Source organism: Eretmochelys imbricata, chromosome 8 (genome assembly GCF_965152235.1).
Source record: "Eretmochelys imbricata isolate rEreImb1 chromosome 8, rEreImb1.hap1, whole genome shotgun sequence".
NCBI classification, from domain to species: domain Eukaryota; kingdom Metazoa; phylum Chordata; order Testudines; family Cheloniidae; genus Eretmochelys; species Eretmochelys imbricata.
In genome coordinates, this window is record NC_135579.1 from 28870028 (window position 1) to 28888345 (window position 18318).

The 18318-nt window shown below is 41.0% G+C and overlaps 1 protein-coding gene across 13 annotated transcripts in view; it reads left to right on the forward strand.

Moving 5' to 3' along the window:
• Positions 1-18318, forward strand: part of TENM2 (teneurin transmembrane protein 2) — an 806981-nt gene that overhangs the window by 633842 nt on the left and 154821 nt on the right. For 8 of the 13 annotated variants that reach the window (XM_077823698.1, XM_077823694.1, XM_077823687.1 and 5 more), the window contains one exon: positions 11589-11794. In XM_077823698.1, the coding sequence (XP_077679824.1) occupies positions 11589-11794 (206 nt within the window). Of the gene's footprint in view, positions 1-7441; positions 7468-11588; positions 11795-18318 lie in introns of all 13 variants that reach the window. The other 5 variants (XM_077823697.1, XM_077823695.1, XM_077823696.1 and 2 more) reach the window with 1 other exon arrangement.

The following is an 18318-nucleotide window of genomic DNA, read 5'->3' on the forward strand; positions in this document are numbered from 1 at the left end:
CTTGGGACAATTAAAACTTAGACCGGGCAAACAATAATCACTGTACATTAGGGAATAAGCCTGCCATGGCAGAGCAATAGGTTAAATGACCAATTAGAGCCTTTCCATTTCTGGATTCTCTGAGCCTATGCCACATTGTGTCTTCAGTTTTAAAAATACTTTGGATGCTAGACACACATCTCCATAAAATGGGGACCTGACATGTCCTTCATAACTGACAGAATATACTGTGTGAAAATCAACCTTAATCATCCCTCTCTAAACAGGTAATGTTTTATATAAACAAACTCCTTTGTCTGAGATTTAGAAAACCTTTCATTCTTTTATGACCTCATAATACATCTTCCCTAGTGTTACCACAATATTTTCTGTTTTATGTTACTAAAATTTACGGATAAATGACACACTGCCTTGACTTATCATTCTAAATATAATTATTATTGATTGCATTATGTCATAATATTCCATTGTACTCGGCACCGTACAAACACATAATAAGAGACAATCTCTGCCCCAGAGATCTTACAGTCTAATAGTCATGGTAGACAAAGATTTGATCCCTCATAGGCTCATTCAAACAGACAATCAACATATAAGGGCAATAAATTAAGTAACCACCTCCATTTTCCCTAAATTATACTGTATTTAATCATTTACTTTGATAATGTTTTAGTCAAGATACACCATGTTTTGCTGTGCAGGTTAATGTTATTAGGCGGCTACTGGGTAAATATACTGTAGGAGCAAATTAAAATGCAAGCAAGCAAAAATGCTGTAATTTGAATGCCATACAGGATTGCGTACCTGGTCTTCATAAATGCTCACATGCTGTGTTCCATCTTTGGAGGTGGATTGGGAAGGCAATGTAACCTGTATGATTTGATGTCTTAGTGGAAACAACGCTTTTGATTAAAATAAGAGACAACAGAATGTATAGGAGGTATTTTGTTTTATGTTATTTTGTTAGTGGCTGCAGCAGTAGTTTGTATAATTAAAGTCTATCTTGGTTACCTGTGTTATACCAACCAGAATGAAAGATGCATGTGGTGCTGCAAAAATTACTCACAGCATAATGTGTATTTTTTCTTGATTAAACATGCTGAACTCATAAATCTTAATTACATCTGCAGTGAAACGGTTTGCTAATAGTTCTGAAAAGGATGAGTCTTAACATACTATATCCACCAGAGCTTAGAGTTGTGTTTAGATTTTTAAATGAAGCAGGGGGTTAGTGGGATGCCTATACTACCTAAACTCTTAAGGCCAAATTGTGCTTTGCCACAGTCAAACCCTTCAGAGCAGCCCTGGGCAGAGATTCTCCTTCCAGAGTTCCTTTCCAAACTAGTCCATGATCTCAGTTCCCTTCCCCCACGATGATATAGGCATGGGTGGTTAACCCACAAACTCCATGGATCAGTCAGTCCTGGGGGCCCTGTCCCTGCTCTTGGCACCTTGAGAGTGTGGCTCTAGACTCTTGCCATCCCCAGCAATCTGACCAAGCCATGTCCCACCCTCCGTGCAGCTCCCCAGACTCATGGAGGTCCAAGGATATACAGTGCCTGCTGCAGAGGTGGCTGTCTCACTCATCTACCTAAGCAGAGGCAGATCCACACGCAAGGGTTCCCTCCATGTGTGGAATTAGGAGATGTGACCCAGTTCCTCTTGCAGTACAGCTGCCTATAGGTTGCAAAACTACAGGTAATACAGAGCCTGGAAACGTTGCCTCCTCTTCACTTCACAAAACAAGACTCGTTATTACAGGAGCTTCCTTCCTGTCACTGGAGTTCGGGTTGTGTCATATCAGCCTCTCCAGGCTTAAACCCATATTTCCTAAAGTAAATTTATTTTATTTCGTTTGAAAAATATAGAATTTCCAGATGGATTTTGAGACAGTGTTTCATTTAATATTAGGAAGCTCTTTGGGGTATGGTTTGTATGGAAGATGCTACCCTGATAAAGTTGCACTGCACTAATATTTCCATTGAAAAGGCTTGTACAGAAATATATCTTTCTAAATAAAATTAAAACTATCTTTTTCTCCTTTCAAAAGAGCCAGAGGGCCCAGCCGTTTGATGGAAAAAAGACCAGCTATGTTTTAGGATGAAGATGGTACTCAAACCAGTGTCACTCTTACATTCATGCCTTTCAGTAAAACCCTCAGTGCAATGTATCTTTAACTCGGGCAGTGTCATTCTCACAAACTGTACCCCCAGAACATTGCAGTGCTAAATAAAGCAAACACACAAATTTAAATAACAACAAACAGGAATGGAATAGGGAAACTAAATGATAAGGGTAGGAAGGAAATATGTGTTTGCAGCTGAAATTTGGTAAGAGATGGAGAGATACAAGAAGACTGTTCCAAACTGAAGAAGTTGCAAAGGAGAAGGCTCTCTCGCCAACAATAGTGGTAAGAACATAAGAGCAGCCATACTGGGTCAGACCAAAGGTCCATCTAGCCCAATATCCTGTCTTCCAACAGTGGCCAATGCCAGGTGTCCCAGGTCATCATCAAGTAATGCATTCCCTGTCACCCATTTCCAGCTTCTGGCAAACTGGGATAGCCATTGATGGGCCTATCCTCCATGAACTTATCTAGTTCTTTTTTGAACCCTGTTATAGTCTTGGCCTTCACAACATCCTCTGGCAAAGAGTTCCACAGGCTGACTGTGCATTGTGTCAAAAATGGTATTTAATGACTGGTATTTAATGCAGATCCATAGCCACCAGGTTAACAAGGCAGATCATTATGGATCCTCTGGAACTGTTGGGCTGCCAAATTAGTGATACGTGTTTCCCAATTAGTACAAAACCAAGAATTTACAGGGTCTCCATTAATGAAGTCAACAATTACTACCCTACAGCCTCAGAGTTATTTCCTATTTAAGCATAGGACATTATATATAGCTGACATTAATTGACATTAACCTGATTTCATTCTTAGAGATACAAAGGATTGAATTGACAAGTGGTGTGAACTACCAACTTAAAGTGGTTCCCCCAGTTCAAGGGTGAGGGCGCATTGCTGGAATGATGTGGAGAAGCTTGCTCTGCCACTGCCGTGTCGTTGTGTTCTTTGGATAAACAGAGGCTTTTGGGACTGTCAAATTGGCATCTCCAATAAGCACTAGAGCAGACTTTAAAAAATGCACGTAGCAAAATAGTAATTTAACTGGGTAAATAATACACCTTTAAAAATGAATAAGTGTTATTTGGTGGCTAACAAGCTTATATATACAGGTACTTAAATACATGTTTGACTGAGAGATTGGAATAGCTCCCGTGGATTAGAAGAAGGAATATGCATTTAAACTCTCTTTTATAAAGGTTTATGAAAAAGGAAAATCACAGTAAAAATGTTTAAATAACCATGAGAGATTATGAGATAAACAAGCAAGCTTCGAGACAGCCACTCAGAGCATTGTTAATTCACACCAGGATTTATTTGTTCACAGTGGCAAGAGTTCGTCAGGTTGGCCTTACTTCTTGGTTTCCTCTCAGTTTATGTAACATCCAGAACTTCACTTAAATGCAGTTGATGGTCTTTGAATATGATCTGCAGTGGTCCATCGAGATAGAGAAGAGTCTAAAAATAGAGAGAAGGCGAGAGTGAGTCAGAGGGAGGGATGCACTCTCACTACATTAGGAGGTGAAGAAGACCAAAAGGAACTGCACTATGAAAAAGTTATAAAGTTTACTTAGAAATTCTCTAGAGGCTGTGGAAGAGGCAGAGCTTTTAAGTGGGGCCATTAGTGCAAAATGTGTTACTGTGAATATAGAAGTTGCGGGGGGGGGGGGCAGAGTACAGCATTTTTAGTCCTAAAAATAAGGAAAACCTGATGAAGCCTCAGCCAGCCAGCCACTAAGAGGCTCAATGGTTAGATTGCCATTGCCCCTTCAGAGTTCCCTGTTGTATCATGTTGGGACCAGATTTATTTTTAATGATGTTTCTAATCTGGGGAGAAAGAGACAGAGGGGCAAAGCACTAGGAGCTCAGTTCCACTCTCAGGTATAATAATTATAACATTACTGGCTTATATTTCTCTAATGCCTCCATTTGGGGATCTTAAAGCACTTTTCAAAAACTAGTGAAGTAAGCCTCCCAACATCCCTGTGAGGTAGGCCAGTATTTCTGTCCACATTTTGCAGATAGGCTTCAAGAATTTAAACAACTTGACTGGGATCACACAGGAAGGCTGTGGGCAAAGCCAGAAATAGAACCCAGCTCTCTTCACTCCTAGTGCTGTGACTTACCCACACTAATTAATTTGGCACTGAAAGTAAAAAAGCCATATTGCAGATGCTTCACCTTTATGAAATTAATATCTATTTGCATCAGTCGTAATGAAAGGAATGTGCTGCTTTTCTACAAATAACCCACATTTGCATAGATATGTAGGTGCAGGTATCATTTACTTGCACCTGTTGTAGTTATTTTAGGGGAAACATGAATCAATAACATATAATCTCCAGAGATTTAAAAGCTTTGATTACTTAAACCTTTGTGGGAAAGCTTGTTAAATTTGCAAATGCAAGGCTTATCTACACTTACAGAGTTGCAGTGAAGACGCTAATCCACTGTGTCAATGGGAAAAGCCATCTCATCAATATAGCGCTGTCTACACTGGGAGTTAGGTCGGTATAACTGCGTCGCTTAGGGGTATGGATTTTCTACACTCCCGAGAGACGTAGTTATACTGACATAAGTTTGTAGAGGCCAGGGCTTAGAGGCAACAAAACTACAACATGCCATGTGTAACAGTATTGATTAGATCTTTAAAACTGGACATGGGGATACATTTTGCATGCTGGGAAAAGCATTACACAGGGATCTGAATTTAGGCCACTCAGGGTATGTATACGCTGCAGCTGTGAGCAAGATGGCATGCTAAAAATAGCAGCTTGAGCTCTGACCTAAAGGGTAAGGTGGACTTGTATTAGGATAGCTAGCCTGTGCTAGCAACGTCTACAGTGTTATTTTTAGCACACTCACTTGAGCTGAGCTAGCATGCGTCTGTCCACCCGGACTGGTAGGCATCTTCCCAGCCGCAGTGAAGATAAGTGGGGAGCACAACTAAAAGAGTATATTGAGTTCCCCTTCCTCCTGACCAGTGCTTAGAAGGAGCTGATGAGCTACAGCGGCAGCTCTGTCTACAACTAGACATTGGGTCACCTCATGTGGTAAGGAAAAACGAAGAGTGACAATGGGGTCGTACTAGGAAACCTTCCCTTCAACTTCTCCCAACAACACCTAGTGAAAGGCCACTGTGGTCTGAGAAATGTCAATGTTAGCACCTCAGAACACACAGGTCCACAGGTAAATTGTATTTTTGCCTAATCAGCAGAATCTGCACTAACTTTTTAAGCAGATAAACCACTGGAAGTCTAATTAGGAAAAAGAAGAAAATTTTGTTTTTATGAAATTTTGAGGGAAAGAACTTTATTTTTTATGAATGACATTAATAAAGTAGACAAGGTGGGTGAAGTAATATCTTTTATAGGGCCAAGCTCTTTTGACAGAAGAGACAAACTTTCAAGCTCCATGGAGCTCTTCTTCAGGTCTGGAGCTTGAAGACTTGACTCTTTCACCGACAGAAGTTGGTCCAAGAGAAGTTATTACCTCACCCACCTTGTCTCTGTCATATCCTTGTACCAACACAGCTACAACAAGACTGCAAACCATTAATAAAGTAGTTTGCCAGTAGGGGACATATCTAGAGCATTAAGGCCAAAGCTCCTATGCTCTTTCCCCTTGATGGCCGAAAATTTTGCCTCAGTTCACCTAACCTGCTGTGTTTGGCTGCTAGTCAAGTGGGCTGGTACAGCATACTGGTAAGAAGTAGCCACTGGTACCGGCCTGTACACAGCCCACATTAAAGCGCTGCCAGCGCTTTAATGTCGCTGCCCCTTTCCCGCCCCCTGCAAGGCCACCGACGGTGGTTTGGCGGGAGGAGGGGAGGGCAAAAGGGGCAGCTCCCCAGGGCCTGGCAATTTAAAAGGGCCCAGGGCTCCTGGCCACCGCGGCCAGAGCCCCGGGAGGCACAGGCTGGGCAGCGTGGAATGGCTGGCTGGGGGAGGCTGCCCCCAGCCCCTCCCCTTCCACCCAAAGCCCCGCCCCTTCCGGAAGCCCGGAGTTGGGCCCCCGTACCAGTAAGTAATTTATCTGACTTTCACCCCAGTGCTAGTGAACTTTGAAAATGAAACACCCACACCTGGAAACACAAAGCACAGTTTCCTGAAGAAAAATTGAAAAGGTCAGGGCTAAATTCAACCGAAAGTCTTAAAACTGGAGCCTCAGTGGGAGGTATGTCCTTTATTAGTGGTAGTAATTAAATGTACTTGTAAAGTTACAATTTAAGGGAATGTAGACTCAGCAGATTGGGAAGCAAGGGTTATTAGCAGAAGTCATTGATAGCTCAAAACCATAATTATTTTCTATCATTTATGGTGCAGTGTATAAGTTGCTTTAATAGACTATGCAGCAGTAATCTGCAGGAGAGACTGGTCTTCTTGCAGTTCAAATGAACTATGAGCTAATAGCACTGGTTACAAAATGAATGGGAATGAGATATAATGGCTTAGGCAATATACAGAATTCAGTTTTATTTTCTGTAGATAAAAATATGTGATGCAGAGTAATCTCTAAAGCAGATTTATGCAAAAAGCATTCTAACTTGTATTAAGTTTTAAAACTATTCTAATAAGGCTTCATTTTTTATAGCTTGTTTTGCGGTATAATTTTATTGTTTCCTATTTTTGAGTTTTACATGAAATATAGTAACATTTTCAGAACTGATTATCAGATAATGCCTTTTGTGGATCAGTGTCATTTTTTATAATCCTTCTTGTTTAACTGGTTCAAATATTAGATACCTGTTATGGAAATGTACAATATCTCTAAATTTACATGAGTATTCTTCCATAGAGGTATAGCATCTGACTGTACTGGAAAATTGATTAGTAAAATATTGCCTTTAAAAACCCGCAGTTATAATCTTAGGGCATGTAATGAACTACCTGAAACGATCATTTCCTAAGTATTGACTTCACAGGGGAAGTTACAATTGCCTAATAAATAGTCTATCTGATGCAAGTGGGGGCACCAATGATGGGAAAAAGTGTCAAAATTCTGAAGTGGATTTCAGCACACTAGAATCTCTGATCGTCAGAGGCTGGTCTGGGTTCCAGACCCAGCATCCATAGTACAATGTATAGCTTTCAAACAAGCTACATTGTAAATTACAGAAAGAAAAGGAGTACTTGTGGCACCTTAGAGACTAACCAATTTATTTGAGCATGAGCTTTCGTGAGCTACAGCTCACTTCATCGGATGCATACTGTGGAAACTGCAGAAGACATTATATACACAGAGACCATGAAACAATACCTCCTCCCACCCCACTCTCCTGCTGGTAATAGCTTATCTAAAGTGATCATCAAGTTGGGCCATTTTCAGCACAAATCCAAGTTTTCTCACCCTCTGCCCCCCCCCCCCACACACAAACTCACTCTCCTGCTGGTAATAGCCCATCCAAAGTGACCACTCTCTTTAAAATGTGTATGATAATCAAGGTGGGCCATTTCCAGCACAAATCCAGGTTTTCTCACTCCCCCACCCCCCTCCAAAAACCACACACACAAACTCACTCTCCTGCTGGTAATAGCTCATCCAAAGCGACCACTCTCCCTACAATGTGCATGATGATCAAGGTGGGCCATTTCCAGCACAAATACAGGTTTTCTCACCCCCCACACCCCCATACACACACACAAACTCAGTCTCCTGCTGGTAATAGCTCATCCAAACTGACCACTCTCCTTACAATGTTTCATGGTCTCTGTGTATATAATGTCTTCTGCAGTTTCCACAGTATGCATCCGATGAAGTGAGCTGTAGCTCACGAAAGCTCATGCTCAAATAAATTGGTTAGTCTCTAAGGTGCCACAAGAACTCCTTTTCTTTTTGCAAAGACAGACTAACACGGCTGTTACTCTGAAACCTGTCGTCGTAAATTACAGGACTCTCTTAGGGCCTGATCCAAAGCATATTGAAGTCAGTAAAAATGTCCAGTGGCTTTGGATCAGTCTCTTATATGTTCATGAAGAAATTCAGCTTGAAAAAAGCATAAAGCAACTAATTAAGTGATTTGGCACTTCGTGTAATGAGTTAGGACACTTGGAAGGCACGTGGACTCATTTGTGGGTCTCTCTATCTTCATTCCTCATGGCTCCTGCCATGTTAAAAATACTACTTCTCTAGTACTTCCTGCAGCACTGTCCACAAAGCAGAACTACTTCTACGCTGTGACACATTTGGAAGTTTCACAAACAAGCTTCTGCATGGTGGGTCACTGGGTTATTTGAGGGTACTTGAGCAGTAGATGTGGTTGATAGGCATATAAATATCTTCACTCTGAATGCAAAAGATTATTTGCAAAAGAGACAATTTTTAAAACTTGGAATTTGTCCACATTTTGTCATTGTTACTTAAAGCAGAAGGGTGGTCTAGTTCTTGAAGCAGATGATTGGAAGCCAGGATTCCTGGGTTCACTTCCCATCTCTGCCACTGATTCTGGGTGATATTGCACAAGTTATTTAGTTTCTCTGTATCACGTTTCCCTATATGCAAGATGAAGGTGATACTACTTGAACTGCAGTGTTGTGAGGTTTAATTCATTAATGTGAGTAAGGCACTTTGAGATCCCCTGATGAAAAACTATAGATCTGCAAAGTTAGTAGTATTCTGACTCATAACCTTTCTCAATGGGTGTGACACTTCCCAGAGATACCTGGGATTGTGAAACAGCTTTGTCTGTGCCTTCTGTTGCTCAGCTTTCTGAAACCAACAGCCTCTGGCAACACTAGCCCTGCCTTTCAGGTCCCCACAGACTTCTTCCTCTCTGTGCAGTCTAATGGTAGGCACACACCAACCCCCAAGTCCCTGGAACACTCCCTTGCAATGTCCAGCCCTTAACTACTGTACACTCATAGAAATTACCAGGTAAGCTGTCCCCAAATGAACAGTGCACACACCAGTTTGTTTGATGCAGCTGAGGTTTAGCTACAAGATAACTTCGCTGCATTGAGATATACCTATAGTTAAAATAGTCATAAGTTTATTATTAAAGGCAAAGATTTAAGTGAGTAACGATAATGGAAACAGAAATGGCTATATATAAAACAGCAACATAAAATGCAAACCTGGGTGAATGCTTATCAGTGGTTACCTTTCCTATAAAATAAAGAATTTTTCCCTCCAAGGGTTCAGTCTTTTGGCAGAGATAGCTGGTGTTCAGTCAAACCAGGATCCAAGCGCTCATGAACACTCTTCCCCCCACACACACACACACGCCCCGTTCTTCAAGGTGTTTCCTCAGTAAATGAATAACAAAATGTGTTTTTGCTTCTCCTTATATTTCCCAAAATTCATTGTTTTTGTCCTCAAAGTCAGGATGGTACCCATGATTCCCTTCCTAGTATGCTGGCTCCAAGTTGCCTTCATAGCTTCCTGTTGACTCCATATGCAAAACCAGGCCTCCACTGTGTTGATTTACAATGTTTAATCTACATATGAGGCAAAGCAGACAGATGAATCCATGTCGCTTTGTCTGGCAAAAACTGTTTGTCAACCCTGCCTGGGACACCAATTTTAAAATATGTTGTAAGTACATATACACAACTTCTGAAATATCATCCGGACACACACTTCATAATGATTTTGAGAATCAGTATAACATAAGTTTGTGTTAGGTGCCTCATTCTACCCTCTTTACATAAATACCATAAAAGCTGTGTACTAGGTGTGGTATGTTTGTCAAACCTGATAGAAGTTGCTGTTATAGAAGACCAGCTGACACCAAAAGGCCTGTCACAGTGGGCATAAGATGTCTCATCAGGATAACATGTCACTCTGGGACAGAAACACGGGCACTTTACTGGACATCATGTTAATTCCTTTTACTCCATTTGCAGCCCACGCACTCTTGCAGTTTCCCCTGCTTTTTCTCTAGTGCCCTAATATTGCTGAAGACCTGTTAACCTCGAACATTCAAAAAGACATGGACTATTAAAAACTACAGTTTAAAGATTAACAGTTCTTACTCAAAGCATTCTTTTTACTGTTTAAAGACATTGCCCATATAACATCTCTAAGAGGTTTTTCATTACATGCAAGCGTAAGTACCAGGAGCCTCGGTAATTTGGAATTTAAAATTGAAATCATGCTGAAGTAGCTATTACAGTTAAAACAATAAAGACAGAGCAGGTGTTTGGTACTTACCTGCTGGGTTTACATGCAGGTCCATACTATGCTGTTATGTCCTTCCTGAAAGCGCTGTCTCCAGAGGCTGGCATTGGCAAAAATGTCCATAAACTGCTGGAAACTGATTCACTGGTATTCAGGGATCCTTTCCAGATATGGTATCTTCTAAGAATAGCATTGTACTGTGGTAGAAATATGGGCAAAAGAGCTAAGCTCATGATGGCTATAAGTAGTATGTGTTTCCTTGAATTTCATGTATCACTACCACCCAATACCTAGTTGTAATTAAAGCCACCAAGAAGTAGATTTAGATGTTCATGAGCATAATAGATCTTCTCTGTGGTTTTCTGACCTTTATTTAATTTATTTTAATAACTTGGCACTCATTACCTTGGCATCTGGGCACATCATACACTAAAGCAAATATCAATGTATGCTGGAAATCGGGAGCATTGCTACTCTCCTCTCTCTTCCCCATTGACCATTTGCCCAACAGAAGTGTCTGAAGTGTAGGACAAGTAAACATAATGCCAGACCCAACCACATAAGGCTTTGCTGAATGGATGAGCTTTCACTATGTTCTGAAGGCTAACCGTTTCATGGACAGAGAGCCAGAGGTGGTCTACTGGAAAGGTCTTGCCTCTTGTTTTCAATAATGCATATCTAGGGATTATCAGCAAGTGGAATTCAACCGGCTGCAGCCAATAAATTTGTGCACGGGGGAAAGAAATGGATTTTCATGTAGCCAGATCCCAAGCTATATGGGCCTTTCAAAGGTTATCAAACTCTTTTTTCTATCTCCTTATTAATGTGTTTCCTTTTATAAGTGATTATTGTTAGTTTATGGAGAGGGGCTTAATGGACCTGTTTAATGTATGAAATCTGACTAATGAAGTCTGCAATCAGTGAGTTTACATTGAAATTACCCCTTTATAATTATTTCCTGGTTATTTTTATATCTTGGTCACATTAAGGATGTGGCTGAAAAGAGCACAAGGAGATTTATATGTGCTTAGCTGGCTCTCTGCTCTTACTATACTTGATCAGTAAAGAGTAATCACAGAATTAAAAGTGGTGGGGGAAAAGCTGTATGCAAGTTTCAGATGCTCTAAGGGGAGGAATTTATAGCTTATTTAAAATCTAAGGGTCAGAGAAAGCAGTGGAGTTGCACAAATGTAAATAAAGGGAGAAACTGATCTTTAAAATGTTAAGCTTTGTTTTAAAGGGTTTAAAATTGCCACAGTGGTTCATAAATGGCATTACCAAAAATGCCTGTACTTCTAGAAAAAAAAATCTCACCTGGCTAATACTTGTTCCTGTCTTCTAGGACCTTGGGCCACTAGAAATAGCAGCATAGATAGCGGGGAGGCAGAGGTCGGACGCAGAGTTACCCAGGAAGTACCACCTGGAGTATTCTGGCGGTCTCAAATCCATATCAGCCAGCCGCAGTTCGTGAAGTTCAATATCTCCTTAGGAAAGGATGCTCTTTTTGGTGTTTATATAAGAAGAGGACTTCCACCATCACATGCCCAGGTACTGTATGACTATGCTTAATGGATTTAAAAGCCAAAAGATAAAAGTACTGATGATCTAATGGCAATTAGTTTTAGGTGGTAAGGGTTTGTGCTTTTGAAACTGAGGGTCCTTGGTTCTTCCCCAGTGCCTCATGGCTCTGATTTACCTCAGAGCCCTGGAATTGCTTGTTTGCAACAATGGCTTTGTTACAGATTGGCATCCTCTAACAATAGATTATTTACAGGAGTGACAATTTTTCTTTTAACTTGGAATAAATAAAGGTTGTTTTCCTGCAATCTTTATAATGTCACCCTTTTTAAAAATTAACATCTGCAGTTTGCTATTGTCAGCTTAAAATACTAGTGATGGAAATTCAGAGCATAAATCTGCTCTGTTGTGCTGTAAATCAGAAATAAAATACACGGAGGTCGTTGAAATTACACTAGTGAATAGATGGTGGGAGATTAGAATCAGGCCCACTATCTCAGAGTAACATACCACAGGTGACTGGAATGCTCTAAAAAGAAGAGACCGTCACAAACCTGATTCTCCCCTCATATGCTGGTATAAATCAGGAGTAGTCTGGGAGGTTATATAGATGCTGACCTAGTGTAAGTGAGAAGATATTCAGGCCCAGACTCGGTCTTCATAAGGGACTTGCTGCTTTGACTTGCTGAAGAAAATCAGTTGGCAGAGTTTAGATAACTGGAAGTTTTCTATTCCACCACCACTAGCACATGTTGTTCAGATGTGGGTTTTCATGGTCATTTTTGTCAGTGTTGGGTTAATTTTAATCCCCTTTTCCCAATGACTGTACCCAGGCCTCTTCCATCACTAGGTCACTAAGCTATGTATGCAGATTTGCATTTTCCCTTTCAGGTATGGAGTTAAGTCTGGTGCTTGTCTTGCATTTCTTACAAACAACTGTAGTGAAAACTCATCAGTCCCTCATTTTTATGCTGACCCGATAATATAGAGCAATGGGCACTCAATAAAAATAATGGCTAACAAATTTAGAAAAAATATAAGCAACTATTTCTTCAGAAGATGTGTAGTGAGAATTTGGAATTCATTGCTGTAGGAGGGCATATAGTCACTGCTGAGATTTGATTCAAATAGCTGGAAAATTTTGGCCAGATCCAAAGCCCATTAAAGTCAATGGAAAGCTTCCCATTTACTTTGATGAGGTTTGGCTCAGACTCCTCATGAGCAATAATATGTTTTGTAGCTATGCATGCCAAGAAAAAAAGAAACCCCCATTCTTCAGGGAATGAGCAAAAGCATAGATGACTACCAATTTCAGGAAGGGATTCTTTCACTCATGTGCAGCCTTGAAAATTAGCTCTTGGTACAAAGATTTTTTCCTTAAATTTAGAAAGCTTAACTTGACATTTGAGTTCTGGAGAGCAAGTGCAGAAATCTAAAAATCCCTCTTGGGAATGCCCCCATTTGACATTCCTAGACACTTAGCCCCAATTGGCAAAGAATTTCTGAGTTACATTTTTTCATTTGCCAAAGCAGAGTGGAGTTACACAGATTTGTATATGGTTACATTACATGATTTTAGTTGCAACCCCCCCCCCCCACACACACACACAGCACAAAGAGTGAATACATGAATTTTGTATGGGAAACTACACTGGAATCTGAAGATTCTGATTTATGGGCTAGTTCTGCAGTCATTCCACAGCCATAAGACTAGGGGCCAGGAACGATGCGCACTACTGTATTCAAAGGATTACGACCACCACATCTACATAATCCAAGAGCAAATGGCCCTATGGTTGTCTAACCACCATTCCCCTCTGTGGTGGCCTCTATTGAAATGTGCTCCCTTCCCCGCAGTGCAGCCACTCTACAAATAACAAGAAATTCTTAAATCTTACAGAAGCAGGAAGCCTGCAAAACAATCAGCAGGTCTGCTAGATTGCCAGGAAGTAAAGCCCAGCAGACAGAAAACAAATAGTAGGGGTCAGTGATCAGATTTGCATGTGAAAGATTAACATTGGGGTTCCTTGAAGTTTTGTACTACAAGAGGGCTGCCTGGGGAGATTCCAGAAGATTGCTGCCCCATTCTCACCTATTCTTGTACATCTCCATGAAGGATGGGAGGCGGCCAAGGAAATGAGTTCCAAATGCAGGGACCCTTTTCTGAGACAGCCTTGATTTTTGCACTGGCAATTCAGTCCCATGAACTTGACAGCAAGAAAATTGCATTACCCCAATAGAGTAAGAATGAAATGTGGTTAGTCAAATAACTGGGTTCCAAATCATTCAGCTTCTTAGAGATTTTTACCACTCCTTTTAATTTCCCCAGGAAATCAACAGGGAGTCAGTGCAGACACTAAGCTAGGATGTCATGTGCTCACAGTGACCTGCCCTTCTCAGGAGCAACCAAAGCTCCAGGAAGATTTCAAATGTAGCCTTAAGTAAGAGTGAATTGTCATTGTCTGGCTAGGAGGAGACAAAGGCATGGACGACTCTTGCAATAGCCCTATTAGGAAGGAATTGATAGTTTATTAATTCAAGCTGAATTTTACATGTTACTGCCCTGCAATCACGTGTATCTAAGGTTCTGTGTTTCAGAAGAGACTATGACCAGGTGGAATCCTCCTCCTCCTCCTATTCTCTCAACACAGCACCAATATACCAGATCCAAAACTCACATCCTTTATTGTTATCTTAAATAATTAAAAACAGCAACCCCATAAGTCTCAGCCTAAGCTTCCTTCTCTGCATGGTTTCTACCTACAGGAACTTTCGTTCCCAGTCTCTAGTTAGAACTCCCCAAGAAGAGACTCCTGCCCTTTTTTAACCCTGGATAGAGTTAACAAAATCTACGTGCATGATCCTCAGAAATTACTCAGCATCTTCATGCAGGGCGTTAGCATTGGACAATAGGAAGACTCAGCAGAAAAGTCCCATATCCTTATGCAGGATCCTAAATCCTGCCAGCCTGATGCAGAGAAAAATGATTTTAGAGAAAAGAAAAGAGCCTGCTACACATCTGAACTTTAGAAGAGTAGCCTTGTTCTGATTCCAGAAAGGAGCAAGGATTTCTGTATTAATGAAAATAATCTGAATTTGACATCAGATGATGTGCTAATGTTGTATTTTAAAATCCTTGTTACTGCAAGTTAAGGACTTGAGCAGTAAAAGCAGTGAACAAGTTCACTTGACAGTTCATCACTGATCAGTGTTGATATGTCAAGCCAAGTAAAATCCTTAGTGGGAACAAGTCAATAATCAGCAAATTAGGTACATGATTACCCTGAGACAACAAGATGCAGCTCTTGTCTGAGAGCCCTGCTGAGATTTAACCTTCTCAGTATTACTGTTTAGCAAATATTCCAAACGCCTAGTTTAGTCAGTCAAACAGCCTGGTGTAATACTGTGGCTAGGGAATGGAGCTCTGGAGGGGGACATACAGACAGAAATGCAGGCTTGTATGGCAAGTGAGTTAGAAATAAAAGCACTCACTATATTTTCAAGAAAGATTTTTCCAGACTGTGTAGTGGTACAGCCATGTAACAAAACATTCATAACCCCCTCAAAAAGTGGCCCTTAAATGGTGGAAAGCAAATGGATAAAAGGCTGCACACTGGATAATATTTGGAGAAGAAATGATAAATCTCTTGGATTAAGCACGTATATGCTGCTTATATAGTGATCCAAGCAAACATTGATATTACTGCTCATCTGCAGACTATTTCAAATGATAGCATGAAAAAGTAAGTTTATAGAAATACTATTAGGAATGCTTGGCCAAGGCAATCCACCAGAGCATATTACATACCTTTCCCACATAGTATCTTCTTTGCAAAAATGTCTCGTGTGGGTGAGTAAACCACTTGTGTTTTCAATTAGAAGTGGGACTAGCTGGAAACAATTTGAATAGTGGGACAGCCAGGATGATCTCTTGCTTCATAAACACCACTGATATTTTCATATTTTTCATGGTCCCAGCAGTCACAGATCAGAATGATATTCTCATCAGTTCAGTCTCTGTTATATGTCACGCTTTGCTCTGATTTATGCTGCTCACATTATGTTACACTGAATCATGTACATTCAAATATTAAAGTAAATTGTTTGATTGGCTGTCAGCTTGGATATCAGATGGCTGGTGGGTGGGTATTTTAATGCATAATCAACAATTTGGATGTTTATGAAGTACTAATTTTAAAACACTTTGCAAACAAGTTTTTCTCCCCAACACATGTTGTTCAGATCTAGTTTGTGCTGAGTAGATCTTATGAAGTTTTGGCATGAGGATGAGCTCTCGCCACAACATCTAAATCTATATCTGGATTTTGAACACTTGTGATGTTCGTGAATTTTTAACTCCATGTTTTGGTTCATCCCATTATTAAAATAGGGTCTATTTGAAAAATCTGGGTTTATATCCTGATTTCAAACACTCTTGGAGTTTGGTTTGGACTCATCTGTAATTTGGAAGTGCAACCAGGTATCAGGCTTTAGGACACTATGTGTGGAGTTGCAAAGCTATTTTGCTGACTCACACTGGCTGCCAGAGCAGGTGGGTCTCATTAGCTATTCTCAGAAATATAAGAGAGAGGGATAAGATGCCTTGAAAGGAAACATTGCAGGGACAAATTGCTCAGGTAGAACTCGGGTTAACATTGAGGTCTGTAAGTACAGATTTGTTTCAGGACTTTCTTACATAGGGTAAAAAAACAAGAGCAAACCCAAGGAAAGGGTAAATTTGGAAAATTAACCCATTGTATTGTGGCCTCCTTTTTACAGGAGGCCTGATCTGTATAAAGCACTCCCCTCATGTCTGCAAATTCAAGCCAGGAGTTCTACAAGGACAGGTGCTCTCCTGCTGTTTCTGGTGCTTTTTGTTTCTGGACAGTCTTTTGTCATTTCTGATTGCAAATCAGTCCTAAGCCATGAACCATAGAGGAGTATAAAACTAGAAGTCAGCCAAACTTTCAGATCTCTATAAAGGTTCCATTTGAGTTGTAAGTAGTGATGTGTGGCATTTCTTAATACATGTGAGCTGGTATCATCCCTAGCACTCTGTGTTCATTGTGTGAGTAGAAACCTTCACAATTTCTTCCTGATGAGCACAGGTGCATGTGGCACATGTCTCACACTCTTATCCATCTATGGGTTGCTTTAGGGCATGTGTAACATTTTCAGCAGAAAATTGTGTAAAAACAGTTAGTAAATCAGAGGATCAGTAGAGCAACATGATGCAAAATAATGAGCTAGTTGGGCATGTGGTGAAGCAGAGCCAAGCCTGGGGATGGTCTTGATGGCCTGTTTCCTTGGCCAATCGAGACTAGACACATTGCTCTGGAATGTGTATGTTAATGTCCACACAACACTTGGCAGCTGTTTACACAGATAAGTGGTAGGTCTGATTATGGCTTCTGCATAGGGAGCCATGTGGAAAGTCCCGCTCAGCCAGAACAAACCCCATCCAAGCCAAGTTTTTTCAGTGGCACACACATAGGAGAATATGCAGGGACCATTCCCACTCTTTTATGTCTCCAGGATCAGGAAGGAGAAAGGGGCATGCCCAGCATACATAGTGTGCTTCTTGGGGTTTATGCTGGAGGTGTGCTCCACCTAGGGCCCCTCCAGCAGCTCCCTCCCACTTTTAGGCCTTGTCTATACTACAGGGGAAATTCGATTTAATCTACTCAATTTGAGTTATGTAAATAGTGTAACTCAAATCAATGTAGCTTAGATCTACTTACCGCAGGGTCCACACTAAGCGATGTTGCTCTCCTGTCGACTCCCGCTACTCTTCTCAATCTGGTGGAGGACAGGAGTCAACAGGAGAGCAATCTGCAGTCAATTTAGCAAGTCTTCACTTGACCCGCTAAATCGACCGCCGATGCACCAATTGCTACTCGTAGATCCCCCGGTAAATGTAGGCAAGCCCTAAGTGCTGGCCATTTCTGAATGGGATTGAGACTTGTCGTGAATGAGCTTCCATGAGTGTTGCCCATGCTGTACCTGTACTGGAATTTTAATATCATGGCTCACGACCGTGGACCTTTCCTGATCACTGAATTCATCTTAATGAGAAGTTTTAAGGAGGAATAATGCTCATCTATAGAATGTTGGTTATGGATAAAATTTTAATGATATGGACAGGCTTCCAAAGGGATCTGCCATCACTAGGTCACACCCATGATCCCAGGAGGAGACTGGGGACCCTGCAGCCAAAGCTGCTTCAAGCCCTTTTAGCTCTTCCATGCTGTTCCTCTTCGATCCCACCAACCGCTGAGCCTGCCCTGCCATCTGAGGTAGAATCAGCATCAGACATTGGGGAGGCAGAGGAGCCTGCCATCACAAGCAGAGCAGAACAGCATGTTGCCAATGAGAAATGTCAGCTTTTATTGCTACTTTCTTCCATGTCGACCGTCTGTGAGCAAACCTTCCAAAGAGCAATAAAAAATGTTCCGATGTTGTTGCCCCACTAATAACATTTTCCAAGAGGGTAGTGAGTACATCTTTAACCTCTGACTGCTGGCAGGTAGGTTTTGGTAACATTTCCAAAGGTC